This window comes from Phocoena phocoena, chromosome 11, assembly GCF_963924675.1.
Source record: "Phocoena phocoena chromosome 11, mPhoPho1.1, whole genome shotgun sequence".
Lineage (NCBI taxonomy): Eukaryota > Metazoa > Chordata > Mammalia > Artiodactyla > Phocoenidae > Phocoena > Phocoena phocoena.
The window spans coordinates 45,886,766-45,902,090 of NC_089229.1; the positions used below are offsets into that span (position 1 = coordinate 45,886,766).

Below are 15,325 nucleotides of genomic sequence, written 5' to 3' on the forward strand. Positions count from 1 at the left end.
TAAAACTCTGTCATTTGTGGGGCTCCTCTAGTTCCATTAAGAGCACCGTCACCCACCCAGTTTTCCATCTTGATACCTTTGAGTCATCATTTTGATCATAGAATCTTGTTAAATCTACATCTGGAATGACTGTGAAGTCTGCCTTTTTCTTTCCCAGGGCCAGCCTCACCCTCTGCCCCTCTTTGTCCCACAGCTTTTGCTTGTCCATGTTGGATAGTCTAAGTAATTTCCTGGTTTTGGGCCTCAAATCTAAAAATTTGCAACAGGTTTTTAAAAATATATTGTTTTAGTTACTCCCTAGAATCTCAGTTTAATTACAGTATTCAGCTTCTCTCTCTAGCCATCCTGGAGATCTTCTCCTGTCTTTGTTTCCTGAGTATTGTGTGTCCTAGAACATGGTAGATGTTCCATGAATGTTTGTTGAATGAATGAATAAGCCCCCCAAAGAGTGTCAATTTATTCATGTGCCAAAATGGTTTCACCCAAGGAGGTGTCAACTGTGAAGTAGTTCTAAGAAACAAAATGTAAACATAATTTATTTGAATTGATGGCTTGAAGAGATTCTAGTTTCAAAAGCATACACATTTTGGTAGGAAATCTAAGATTTGAAGAGAAGTATTTGTGAAGACCAAGTTTATTTAACACTCAGAGAGAATCATAGATGAGATCCGCAATCAGATATTTTTTAAATGTGGTAGGAAAAAAAAAGCCAATTCCCCTCCCATAAATGAAATCTATGGCAGGAATGGCCAGGTGTCCACCAGAGATTTATGCTCCACCCTCTCTAGTGTTGAGTTGTTGCTGGGAAGCAGCTGCCTAGCCAGCCCTCCAGGTGTCCGTGGGGCTATGTCATTGTTCCCACCAGTGGGTAATAGGGAAGGTGAGTTATTTCACTTCTGGGCTAAGGAGGTTAAGAAGTGGCATACTTTCTTTATTCTATCTTTCCCCATCTGCCAGCTAGCATCAGAGGACTACAAGACTTCCAGCAAGTGACAGAGAAACAAGGTGGAAAGAGCCTGTATCACTGCATCGTTGTTGTTGTGATTTTTAAGAATTAACCTTTGTTACATAGAGTCTGGGGTGTTGGATGATGAGCTCTGATTCAACAAAAGGCCACAAGGGAATTGAAATAGAGAGCTTGTTACTCAGAGGTCCTGGAGGAGGTACATGGTATGCCTCAAGGACCTTGTGGGGAGGCCAAGAAAGAGTCAGGAAGAGAGACAGCAGAGCTTGGGGCTCATGCCTTTATTAGGGTCTCTGAGTAGAGTAGTTTGGGATTCCTTGGCTAAGACCAGATTGGTCAGTTCAAACCAAGAGTGGGTGAGAACGCTTATCACAAGTTGGCTGGGGGAACATATCAGGAACTTACATCTACTTGCAACTCTATGGGCTGTTATCTAATGCATGTGCTTGAGGGAGGGGCAAGTGGCAGTTTAAGGCCCCCCACAGGCTACTTAGCCACACAGAACATATGCCAATGCAGCGATATTATATAATCATCAAATGGAGGGAAGCCACCTTCAAACAAGGAACGTACACAATAGACTCTTACATGAATATGAAATAGACTTTTATTGGGTTAGGCCAGCGGAATTTTGGGGTATATTCGTTATAGTATTGCTGGTATTTGTGTGTATTATATATGCTAGTATTCCTCTAACTAATACACTGTCTGATTCCCATGTGTTCATATACTGACTCTATAATAATATTGCATGTCCTTCGCAGGCTGGCAATGTGTCTCAAAAATTTCTGTACCTACCATAACACTTAATCTAGGGCTGATCACATTCTTTTCAATTCATAAGCATATGTGTTCATAAAATTGTGTATATCAGATAAGATGATTGAACGTTGTTTTGAGGGAAACCATCTTCTATGAAATATCTCTTGCTGTCTTCTGAATACATAGGGCAGTTATTTGAATGGTAAAGTCATTAAACTTGGTTGCTAGTTTTTTTTTTTAATAACTTGAAATTTATTGAAGAATTTTCAGCTCAAGTTTGACTTTACAGAGCATTTCCTGACAACCTTACCTCATATGCCCCAAGGTAGAAATAATTAATCCCTCTTTTAAACTTGCAAAGACATTTCTATAGTAACTACAACCCTGTATTGCTTAGTTGCTTGTGTATCTGTCTGTCTCTACTCTACTATAAGCTCTTTGAAATCAGGCACCATGTCATATGCATCTTTTTATCTCAATAGGCTAGAAATTCACTAATGACAAGACTTGGCCTGTGGTGCTTACTGGCTTTTACTTACTAGTAAGTAAGGAATAGATGTTTCAATTTTTACTTTCTGTATTACTTTCTCTTCCTAAACTAAGATCACTGAAGAAAATTGTGATTTGTTATCAAGAGCAGAAATATCTGAAATGAGATCAAGATAATAAAATAATAAAAATTTAAAATATATCAAAAGTCTTACCCATATGCAAACCTGAAAATGTGAGAATGTTTTAAGATAAAACAGCTACTACTCTTTCTAGAGATGAACTCATAAATGAGAGAAGACGAACAAGACAATCACATATTTGAAAAACATGGTACTACACTATGTGTTAAATCTCAGCATTTTAATTTATTAACTTTTTTAGTATTTTTAGAGAGGTAAAATGATAAAATAGAGGATGGCTATATTGTGAGTCTTGATTCTAAAGTGGACTGGCTATATATTATTGGATAAATCAGTCACTTAACCTTTCTGGGCATGAATCAAGTTCTTATCTGTGAGATGGGATTGTTAGACTGTGCATTCTATTTTTATGGTTTCAAGACTCATTGTGAATGCAGGATGATTAAAAAATATGATATTCATTTAAAACGTTTTGTCTAGTATTTATTCTACTCATATATATTATCTTCAAAAGGTTGCATTTTAAACATTTGCAATCACTTTAATCTTGTGGCTTAGTTTCTTTTCTTGTTTATCAATTACTAACCTTTTAAATAATGTAATTTTTTAGTTATTTTGATTTGATTTAAAAATACATAGGGACTTCCCTAGTGGCTCAGTGGGTAGGACTCCGCGCTCCCAATGCAGGGGGCCCGGGTTTGATCCCTGGCCGGGGAACTAGATCCCACATGCATGCCACAACGAAGATTCCACATACCACAACTAAGACCCAGCACAGCCTAAATAAATAAATAAATATATTTAAAAATACATAAAAGTATAAAGAAAAAAGTATAAATCACTTAGAGTGTTTTCACCAAAAGGAAGAAAGCACTTCATATTTTGTTATAGGTCTTTTCAGTATTTTTATTGTACATATTTTAAAAATTGGAATTGTGTTCTATGTAAACATTTTCTCTCTCTCTTTCTTTCTTTTTGATTGTAACATTATCTTTAAAGCATTTTCACTTGTCACTGATTTGATTTTTTTTTTGGTATGGAAGATCCAGAATTTATTTAACCATTTCCCTGAATTTACTGTTTAATTATTTAGTCATTTTCACATTTTTAGTTTAAAAAAAAGCTACTCTAAACATATTTCATTCACATCAAGCCCTGTTTATCAAAGCTGATTTTGAAATATAGTAAAGTGTGCTTCAGATAGAAAAGACTAAAATTCTATATTCTTAAGTTAGTTTTCTATGCACAAGAAGTCAGCCATCTATTAACTTACATTTTACTCTTAACTAAGAATTCCTTAATTACTAGTAAAGAAGAAAAACCTGGAAAAACCAAATAGCATGGGAATACCTTTTATGGATCAGGAAGTGTTTTGAGAAACCTTAAATAAGTGATTAGCATGGTTTATGTTCTACTCTTTTAAGAAATTATTAATTCAAGTGGCACAGAGTCAAACTTATAAATCACAATAAACCCATTTATATAATTTTCTTTCCATAGTATTTAGGCATTGTATTTAATCACTATTATGTTTATATTTCTTAATGATGGATAGAATCATTTGTAAAAACTTGCTTTGTGTTCATAATATTTTCTGCAAATGAAGATTTCACTATTTGTATTAAAACACTACACATTTCCAAATATTGTTCTGAAAAAAAAGTGCATCCTGATGAAAAATTTCTACTACGACATTATTTAAAGTCTGAACACTCCAGGGAACTAAGGGCGTGGTGCGATGGAAGGGCACAGATCCAGAAAGTCTATCTTTTTATCTTGGCTTTGTAACTCTTTAGCTATTTGATTATAAGTGAGCAAACCTCCTTGTGCTTCCACATAGAGTAAATGAAAGGATTTGAGAGAATAATCTCTCAATTCCCTTTCAGCTCTAAAATTCTATACACCTCTGATTCTCCTTTCCTAAGGTGAGGAAAGAGATTGTATCAGAAAAATCTGATTCTGATCTATGATACATTGATTGCAGAAATGGCCCCAATTTTCTACCCCTCCCTGATTTGTACCCATTGCCATGTGACTTTGAATTTCTTCCCGTTAGAAGGTAGAGTCTATTTCTCTACTCCTCGAATCTGAGTTGGCCTTTGACTTGCTCTGGCTGGTAGAATGTGCAGAGGTGAAGCTGTGCCCAATTCCGAGCCAGGCCTCAATAGGCCTTGTGAAAGCTTTCATGCTCCCTGGCTGAACCTTGCCACTGTCTTGAGAATGAGCCTGTTGGAGGATGAGAGATTATGCTGGGCAGTGCTGAGTCAGCCCAGTTGTCACAGCCAAAACTTTAAACCCAGCCAAGACAGCTGGCACCTGACTACAAAAGCATGAGTGAGTCTAGCTGGGACCAGAAGAACCATTCGATCACCAGCAGAATCTAGAACTAAATAGTTGCTTATTATTTAAAGCCATTGAATTATGTAGTTGTTTGTTATGTTGTGCAGCATCCTCGTGGCAAATAGATAGCTGGTACATAATCCTTTAGGGCATTGTACATACCTTGTTTGGCCCTTACTCTTGAGAATTCAGCTAGGGGTGTTATTTTCTTCTACCAATCCAATAGCTTACCTGAAAGTACTTGGTCCTGTGGGCATTGCACATGCAATGTATTTATGATTGATGTCATCATTTCTCCCCCTCTGCATCACACCAGAGCTGCTCCTTATGTATCTCCCATCTTGGGAGATATAGTATCACAATTCTTCCAGGTTGCCAACTAGAAACAGTCCTGGAGACACACTTAATACTCTTTCTTTTCTCCCCTGCCTCGCTGCCCCTTTTACTGCTGCTGTCTTAGTTTCAGCCTTAACTTCGCTTCAGAAAAGTTGCATTAAGTTTCTAACTGAGCTCTCTTAATATATAAATTCTCCCATAAGCTAAGACTGGAGGCTCTGAAAGATAAGAGCCCATGCTAAACTTTCCATAGAGAAAAGAAATGTATCATTTTTGGACACTTGATCAAACTATCAAAAGAATATAAGATCAGCTATATACACTATGAACCCAAGTCAACAGTTTTGTTGAATCTGCCAAAAAAAAAAAAATCTTTAAAATCTCAGCAATACAGGAAAGAAAAACCAATTGTTACCACATCTAAATAATTTTCTTTGCTGAAACATCATTTCTTTGGGGAAACTTAAATACTTGCTGGGAAATATTAATGAAGGAATTCATCAATCATGGCACTGAAATCACTAAAACGCTATTTTTTTTAATGAAAGTTTTTGTTTATCTGTCCATTGCCTGGCACATATAGACACTCGGCAAATATTTGTTGTTGTCGTTCTTCTTTATTTTAATCATTGGTGCTGTGTGTCTGAATTTCACGAGTGTGATGGGTGGAATTTCACATTGTTGCATTGAATTCCATACTTAGGTTCTGTAAATATTTTCAGATACTGATGTGTGTAATCAGGGCAGAAGATATTTAAACTGACACATGGTTTTTCTTCAGTCAGAACTAGAAACAGTCACTTTATTTTGTGGCTTTATGAAAAGTACACTTCTGTGTGTGAACATCAGCCTCTGTTTTCAAAGATTGGAATAGCTACAGAATGAAAGAGGGTCTGTGGTTGTTAAGACAGATGCTGGGCTTACAGTAAGAGTAAATAGGATTTTGTGGCTGGCACCTAATTTTTGGTGAAGATCAAAAGGGTGAAAATAAAATGTACTCACTGCTGAGAAAAGGAATCTGGGGCCTCTTGAATCATCATTAAAGTGTGGACTAGATGCAGCTGTCTTGCTGGGAGAGTCTTCTGGTGCAGGGGTTCCCAAATCTGAAATGCCATGAGGACCATCTGAAGAGTACTCCAATCAAAACTAACAGAGTCCTCAGCCAGACCCTTTAGTGGGGCCCAGTCCTCTGTATGCTTTATAGACTGACCAGATAATTTCAATAACCCGGCATATATGGGCTCCAGTATAGGATAAGGTAGCTACAAACATTTTATTTTTTTTTAGGGCAGTGCTGGTTTTCCCAGTGCTAATTTTCTGAAGCCTCTAGATACAATTTTTTGGAGAAAAGAAAGACATTATAGTAAGACTTTTTTGAAAAAATAGATCAGAAAAAGGAATGGAAGTCAGGTATATATTTTTTCTATCCTGAATATTGAGATTTTTTTTTTTGGTTGAGAAACTATATAGGCCTCTGCCAGTGGAACCTAAAAATGTTGAACTCATAGACACAGCAGAATAGTGGTTACCAGGAGCTGGGGGTAGAGGAAATGGGGAGATGTTGGTCAAGTGTTCAAACTTCCAGTTATAAGATGAATAAGTTCTCCAGAAATAGACTCACAGACTTAGAGAAGGAACTTATGGTTACCAGTGGGGAAGACTGGGGTGGGGGAGGGATAGATTGGGAGTTTGGGATTGACATGTACACACTACTACAATATATTTAAAATAAAATGCCTTTCCGTGAAAAAAAAAAGGAATAAGTTCTGGAGCTCTAATGTACAGCGTGGTGGCTATAGTAAATACTAATGTATTACATACATGAATTTTGCTGAGAGTAAGCCTTAAGGGTCCTCACCACACAAAAATAGGGCAACTGTGTGAGTTGATGGATATGTTAATTAGCTTGATAGTGGTAGTCATTTCACAGTGTGTATGTATATCAAATTATCATGTTGTAGACCTTAAATATATGCAATTTTTATTTGTCAACCCTAACTCAATAGAGCTTGAAGAAAAACATTAAAGAAAAAGCTAAGCAGAAAACAAAGAAACTATACAGGTCTCTTCTTATGATGAATTTTTGTTACAGACCTTAATACTGACATTTCTCTATTTAACCAGAGGACAAATCATTTATTTTGGGTGATTATAATTCTAATTTCCTTTATTTTGCCACTTGAGCATCTTATGATAGGGGATATTGTGCAAATGCCTTAAAAAATAGTATGCTTATTGATTCACAAGACTTATTTGCAATGTCACCTTGTTTATTTTGTACTGAAAGTTAAAAACTCTTTTTATAGCCAGTAAGCTATCAACTGTGACAGTTGACTGCAAAAAGAGAGAATTCCTGAAAGAGAAGGAAGATATGAAGCCTTTCTGGGAAAAGTTGGTCTGAAAACAAGTTTTAAAAACTGAATAATTTCTCTAGGGACAGAGGGTTGAATTTTGTCAAAACATTGGCTGCCTTCATTACAAAAAAAAAAAAAAAAAAATCAACTGCCAAAGTTTTAGCTAAAACCACTGAGAACTGTCAAGAATCAACCAGATGGCAGCCTACCTGCCTGATGAAGCTGAAAAATTAAAACAACATGTGAATGGGAACACACGAAAAAGAAGCAGCTCTTCAATTTGTCTGTTTCTACTTGGAGCACTTTTTTTTTTTTTTTTGCGGTAGGCGGGCCTCTCACTGTTGTGGCCTCTCCCGTTGCGGAGCTCCGGACGCGCGGGCTCAGCGGCCATGGCTCACGGGCCCAGCCGCTCTGCGGCATGTGGGATCTTCCTGGACCGGGGCACCAACCCGCATCCTCTGCATCGGCAGGCGGACTCTAAACCACTGCGCCACCAGGAAAGCCTACTTGGAGCACTTTTTAAAAGAGCAAATATATGCAAGGCCACAGACCACGTTTAATGCATCTTTTTTAAAAAAATTAATTTATTATTTTTATTTATTTTTGGCTGTGTTGGGTCTTAGTTGCTGTGCACAGGCTTTCTCTAGTTCTGGCAAGCGGGTGCTACTCTTCGTTGTGGTGTGTGGGCTTCTCATTGCATTGGCTTCTCTTGTTGCGGAGCTCGGGCTCTAGGCGCACGGGCTCAGTAGTTGTGGCACACAGGCTTAGTTGCTCTGTGGCACGTGGGATCTTCCCAGACCAGGGCTCGAACCCGTGTCTGCTGCACTGGCAGGCAGATTCTTAACCACTGTGCCACCAGGGAAGCCCTAATGCATCTTTTAATGATGTTTTGAACCAAGAATAAATTCCCAAAAGATAATCCAGTGCATAAGTCAAGAATAAAAGACAGGGCTTCCCTGGTGGCGCAATGGTTGAGAGTCCGCCTGCTGATGCAGGGGACACGGGTTCGTGCCCCGGTCCGGGAGGATCCCACATGCCGCGGAGCGGCTGGGCCCGTGAGCCATGGCCGCTGGGCCTGCGCGTCCAGAGCCTGTGCTCCACAACAGGAGAGGCCACAACAGTGAGAGGCCCGCGTATCGCGCAAAAAAAAAAAAAAAAAGAATAAAAGAGCTTAATCATGGGTGCGAAATAAAATGGAGTTTCAGTTATTCAGCAAATGTTTCTCTACTGACAGGTTACTTTGTTCCACACTGACAGGTGTGAAACACTATACATTTGCTATTACGATTGATCTAGGATAGCTTCTTGGTCCTTTGAAATTTGTTTTTATTCATTGAGTTAACAGATTTGAATATCCACAGTGTGCTAGGTGCTAGGGACACAAGAAGAGATCATTTCTTGCCCTCATCAACCTTTTGGTTTAGATCATGATCCTCAAACTATGGCTACATCTGGCCTGTCACCTGTTTTGGTAAATAAAGTTTTATTGAGACACAGACACATTCATTTGTTTACATATTGATCAGGACTGCTTTCACGTTACAGAGGGTCTGTATGGTCCTTGCCTAAAATACTTACTATCTGACTTTCTCAGAAAATGTTTGCTGACCCAGGACTAGGTTCTTTCTAAAGCAGTAAATCTAGGATGGGGAAAGTAAAGACAAGACACAAAAACACTGGGGCTATATATTTTTTAAAAATCACTGTGCCATACATATAGTACATAGGTACTAAAATAGTCTTAAATTGGATAAGAACTATCTTTTCCTGGCTAGCTCAAATAGTTATAACAGCATGTTAACAAGTCCAAGACCATATTATTGATCCTCATAAGGGACAGTTATCTTCCCTCTAGGTATTACCATCAAGACTATGAACACAGACTTATCAATGCCAGTGAACTGTGCTTCACTTTAACGGTGCTGTTTATAAGGGTGAGAGGTTGAAAGCGTGTGACTTAATCAATGCAAAATTTCCAGCATGGCAGAACAAATAACTTATCCCTTAACAGTGAAGGGCTTATAGTGTCTTTGCAGGTTAAACTGAGGAAGAAGTGTTGAGGAAGAGTAATGGCAGATAGAAAAGAGACCGCAACCAGTCTTAGCACTTCTGAGATAGCCTTTCTGCTCAATGCAAGTGACTGATGTCACAGTCAGATCACTATCCCCTTGGAAGATATTTTAGTTGGGAAAAAATCAAGATTCCCATTTTGTAAGACAAAATTAAGGGACAGGGGCATAGTGCTGCCTCTGTATCACTAAACTGCTAGTTTAAGAATCTCCAGTATTGCCCCTGTAACCTTGAACCACATGGAGAAAGCCTGCTTCTAATTTTGGGCTGTAAAGTAGAAGAGTCACCAGGGAGAATGTGGACATTACTGAATTTCTTGTCTGCCTGCGAAGGTGAATCCATCACCAACACCATGCTGCTATGACTATGCATCTGTTGAAGCCTGACAACCCTGCAAGGGTACAGAGGAAGCGACTAGCTTTTCACTGCATTGCTCTACTAGAGGAGGAACACTGGGCTTCTCCCAGCTCTGGGAAATTGGGGCTAAAGATATTCCTGACTCCCTTATGTCACAGAGTAGAGGCTAAGCTTACTGTATATGCAAAATGCCTGGGGTGGGATAGGGAGGGTGGGAGGGAGGGAGACGCAAGAGGGAAGAGATATGGGGATATATGTATATGTATAGCTGATTCACTTTGTTATACAGCAGAAACTAAAACACCATTGTAAAGCAGTTATACTCCAATAAAGATGTTAAAAAGCCTAACAATTGATTTTAAAGTGGCTTGGATAAATGACCTCAATGCAATGCTTTGGGTTGGGAGAGAAAGTGAGATAATGAACAACTCAACTTCACTGAATCATGCAAATCTTGCAATCATGCAGTCTTGCAATCAAAGAATGCAAGATCTCATTTTCTTCAATTAAATTAGCTTTACTTGTTCATAATTTGACTTAAGATATCAAACTTGGTGAAACATATAAATTGTCTGATTTTTAGTAAATAGGGGTGACCAATTCAAACAAATGACTTCACTTGACCCAGGAAAAATCTGGTCAATACTCAGTAGAAGCCCTAGAGAGAGAAAGGAATAACATCCCAGCAGAGTAAATTTATTTAAAAAGATCAAGCTTGGTGAATTAGGCAGACTATCTGGTTTCAGCACTTTGGCCTTTAATCTTGGCCTAGTGAATTCCTTGCTGTGTCACTTTAAGTTAGCTTCCTGCCTCTGCTTTGTCTTCAGAGGTTTTTTGTTTTGTTTTTGTTTTTAACAAAATCAAACATCCCGATTGACTAAATGGATAGCTCTCTCCATTTTCTTCTTCTACCTAAAAACAAAACTGGAATTTGGGGAAACTCAGTTACTTTCCTAGAAAGTATCTCCATAGTAAAATCAATACTTGAAAGTTGAAAAGTGCAAATATAAGCTGATGTATATAAGCACTGTTGAACAATAATCAATATAGAGGCTGCAAAGAACAAAGAGCTTTATTTGGGGTCTTAAGAATTGCGATTTGGGAGACACAGATTTGGATAAAACTGAAAGAGTGTTCCGGGGAAGAGAAAGAGTCAGGAGCTTATAAAGGCAAACACCACAAGGCTGTACCCTGACACAAGAAAGGAAATACTTCTCCTTAAGGGATAGGCTGTTATGAATTGTTTTAGGTAAAGGGTCTGATAATAGGCTGTCACAAGTTATTTTAGGGTGAGGGTCTGATAAGTATCTTGAGTTTCTGGCTGATGTTCTGGATGTCTTCGTTAGGACGATAAGTGCTCAAAAATTCAGATTCCATCCAGGCTGAGATGTGCATAAGTCACACTTCCTCTATGGCCTCCAGGTTCCTTTTTAGAGAGCTCTCTTAGTAATACCAGCTCCATTTGGATTTTCCTTTCAAAATATGAAAAGGTTTCTTTTTTTCTCCTTCCTCTTCTTATAAGCTTATTCTTATTGGTGGTTCTCTCTAGTTCTTATGTCCTTCAGCTCCCTGTTCAATCTGGTTGAGCTGATAACTAGGGTGGCCCCAGCTTTCCATTCCTCCTAGAATCAGGGGGAAGGATACTTTCTTTGACACTGTTTTCCTTCTTTTATAAAATTGGGATTATTATAATAACTAACTAGGTTTCTCATGAGGCTTAATAACACAATGCAGAAAAACACTTAGCAGAGTGTCTGGCACATAGTTAAGTGTTAAATAGATATTAATTATTGTATTTCAAATTCCAAAATAAAATGTGGCAAACATTTCCCTACCCAAACAGTGATTGTGATTGAGGGGGTGTGTCCCTTGCTGGAAATCAGAGTTTGTGGGTTTAAGTCTCAATATGGGATTCTAAATATTTAATTCAGGAGAATCCAGCCTATTTTTCTGAGCAGGAATAATTTCTGTTCCTCAGAAGACCCAGATCCTTTGGGTGTGATGGGATGCTTTGTCCTGAGCATCAGGGCTGAACAAAGGGGAAGTGAGGAGCCCTCATCTTCCCAGGAAAAGAGAGTGTGACTTAGATGTTCTAACCATTCAAGATGGGTTTTACATTATGTCTAGCACCCGGGTAAGAGGCATGATGATAAAGACCTAGAGAGGCTAGATATCGCTTCTGGAATGTGTATGTGTATTGTGAGTCAGAATAGGTATATTGTAAAGGAGATGTGACACAGTCTGGGAAGGCAAATTATTCACTTCCTGACTGTGCAGAATCATCAGGGAGTTTTTTAGAAAAGAGTGAGATTGTTGGATTGAGGATATATAGAATGCCCACTGTGCTATGTGCTTAATGTGGGTTATCTCATGGGAACCTCACGACAACCCTATGAGATGGCTGTTATTACTCCCGTACACAGATGGTAAAAAAGAGGCTACAAGAGGTGAATCCATTCTTCTGAGTTGCATAGCGAGTAAATAACAGGGCTGGGATTAAAATTCAGTTCTCAGACTCTAAAGTGCATGTTCTTTTATTTTAACTTTTAATTGTAGGTTAAAGGATGTTAAAATAGGATGTTCCTTTAAAATAGGATGTTTGGACAAAAAGACAGAAACACACACAGAGAAAATTCATATACTAAATATCTGGCCTTTTGGGGTTGAGAAACAGCCTTAAAGGAAAACCCAAAAGCTCAGGGCACAAGAAATTGAAAACAGAGGCTGAGCCATGTTAACAAAAGTTGGGATTTGTGAATGGGAAATTGATCTGAACCACTGTGCCTTCAACCCTTCTTACTGCATCTCACACACCTCTCATTTAGAGTGATGTGGCTAGAGAAAAGGGAACCCTCTTGCACTGTTGGTAGGAATGTAAACGAATACAGCCACTATGGAGAACAGTATGGAGGTTCCTTAAAAAACTAAAAATAGAACTACCATATGACCCAGCAATCCCACTCCTGGGCATATACCCTGAGAAAACCATAGTTCAAAAAGATACATGCACCCCAATGTTCATTGCAGCCCTATTTACAATAGCCAGGACATGGAAGCAACCTAAGTGTCCATCGACAGACGAATGGATAAAGAAGATGTGGTACATATATACAATGGAATATTACTCAGCCACAAAAAGGAACAAAATTGAGTTATTTGTAATGAGATGTATGGACCTAGAGTCTGTCATACAGAGTGAAGTAAGTCAGAAAGAGAAAAGCAAATACCATATGCTAACGCACATATATGGAATCTAAAAAAATGGTACTGATGAAACTAGTGGTAGGGCAGGAATAAAGATGCAGATGTAGAGACTGGACTTGAGGACATGGCGGGGGAAAGGGGAAGCTGGGACGAAGTGAGAGAGTGGCATGGACATATATACACTACCAAATGTAAAATAGCTAGTGGGAAGCAGCCGCATAGCACAGGGAGATCAGCTCGGTGCTTTGTGACCACCTAGAGGGGTGGGATAGGGAGGGTGGGAGGGAGACGCAAGAGGGAGGGGATATGGGGATATATGTATATGTATAGCTGATTCACTTTGTTGTACAGCAGAAACTAACACAACATTGTAAAGCAATTATACTCCAACAAAGATATTAAAAAAATAAATAAATAAAGTGATGTGGTTGGGGGACAGCATGATGCAGTAGAAAGAGTCCGGACTTCAGTGATGGATAAAGTTGGGCTGAAAGTTTTTCAGTTAATTGGTGGCTCTGTGATATTAGGCAAATCACTTAACCTCTCTTAATCTGTCGAATGGGGATAATCACACATGTAGTTGAAGAGAAAAACTATGCGAATGATCTAGCATAATTATAATATGAATTATTCATAATCCCAGAAAATCCCTGCTTCTTCACGTTGAACTAATCCACCCTCTCCCCCACTTATATTACCGTTTATCCTAGGGAGATAGACTCTGAGATGGAAATTTGCAGGCGGGAGATTTATTTGGGAGTGTTCGCAGGAACAGCACCTGTAAAGGGAGGAGGGAAGCTGTACTGGGCAGTGGGAGAAGATGATCTGTGCTGCATTTGCAGCAGGAGTCCCAGTGGATCCCATCCGGCACTCTGAAGCTGGGACGGCACTTTATGGATGTCCTGAGTTGAGCCTTTGGATGCCTTTTCCTCCAGCCATTGAAGGCAGCTGCCTCCGGGACGGGGTATGGCTTTGGGAGAGACACCTCTATTCAGGCCAGTCCCTGAAAGGGACTCTGCTGTGACCTGTCAGCAGGCAACCCTGTTGGTGGCCGTAGGAAGTGGGGCCCCGGCAGCACACCACAGCATCTCTGTTGTCCCAGGTTAGCTCATCATCCACTTGCATCCTTCACTGTCCCTTCACTGCTTCCTTCTCCTACCTCACTCCTTCAGTCTAGGGGACAGAGCATTCATGTTTACTATCTTTTGTGTACCTGGTACTGTGGTGGTATGTAGCACATATATAGTTATATATGTTATGTAAGGCATATAACATATGCAATCTTATTTAACCCTGTGAGGGAGCAAAATTTGCCACCCCAAAATGTGTCTCTTTGGCCTGAGGTTTCAATTAAGTTGACTTTTTTTTTTTTTTCTAGCAGTACGCAGGCCTCTCACTGTTGTGGCCTCTACCGTTGCGGAGCACAGGCTCCGGATGCGCAGGCTCAGTGGCCATGGTTCACAGGCCCAGCCGCTCCGCGGCATGTGGGATCTTCCTGGACCGGGGCACGAACCCGTGTCCCCTGCATCGGCAGGCGGACTCCCAACCACTGCGCCACCAGGGAAGCCCTAAATTGATTATTTTTAAGGAACAGAAGAGTCAGGAAGTCTTTCTTTTTACTTCCTCCTTAGCTGCCTAGGGAATTTAAATGGAGGACCATTCCAGAAAGGGAGGTATCACCATAGTTCACTGTAGTATGAACTAGGTATAGTAGACAGGAGGTATAGTAGACTTTGTATAGGAGTATAGCAAAGTCTGCTTGTTAAAATTCCTGTGTCCCACTGTCTCTGCAGGGCCCAGCGAACATTTATTTACCAAACATTTGCTTTTCTATCTTCATGTCAATTGCTTTCCTCCCCTTCGAAGTTCCAAATCACTACTCCCAACATCCTCTGTTGTCTTTAGCTAAGGTGATATTTAAAGTGAAGGTTTCAGCCATTTTGGTGAGTTATTCAGTTTTCCTGGGTCTCTTCCATGTATATGTGTTATTAAACTTTCGTTTAATTTTCTCCTGTTAATCTGTCTCATGTCAATTTAATTCTTAGACCAGCCAGGAGAACCTAGAAGGGTAGAGGAAAATTTTCTCCTCCCGCACAATCCTCAAAACAGTTCTAAGACGTAGGAAGAAACTGAAGTTTATAGAGTAACTTGCTAAAGGTAGCCAGAGCCAGGGCCATGTTTCAAATGCCAAGCAGTTTATGGCCAAAGGCCATGGCCCTCCCCCAACACTGCTATATCTCCTCTTTGCCCCCATCATCTCCATTCCATTTACAGTTTCCAATATGACTACTTCTAGTGTTCCCTTT

The 15,325-nt window shown here is 39.5% G+C and overlaps 1 protein-coding gene across 1 annotated transcript in view; it reads left to right on the plus strand.

Moving 5' to 3' along the window:
• The first annotated feature begins 13,839 nt into the window (after window positions 1-13,839).
• TSPAN8 (tetraspanin 8) overlaps window positions 13,840-15,325 on the plus strand; it is a 175,164-nt gene continuing 173,678 nt past the window's right edge. The window contains exon 1 of the mRNA XM_065888159.1: window positions 13,840-13,983. Coding sequence (XP_065744231.1) covers window positions 13,840-13,983 — 144 coding nt within the window. The remainder of the gene's footprint in view (window positions 13,984-15,325) is intronic.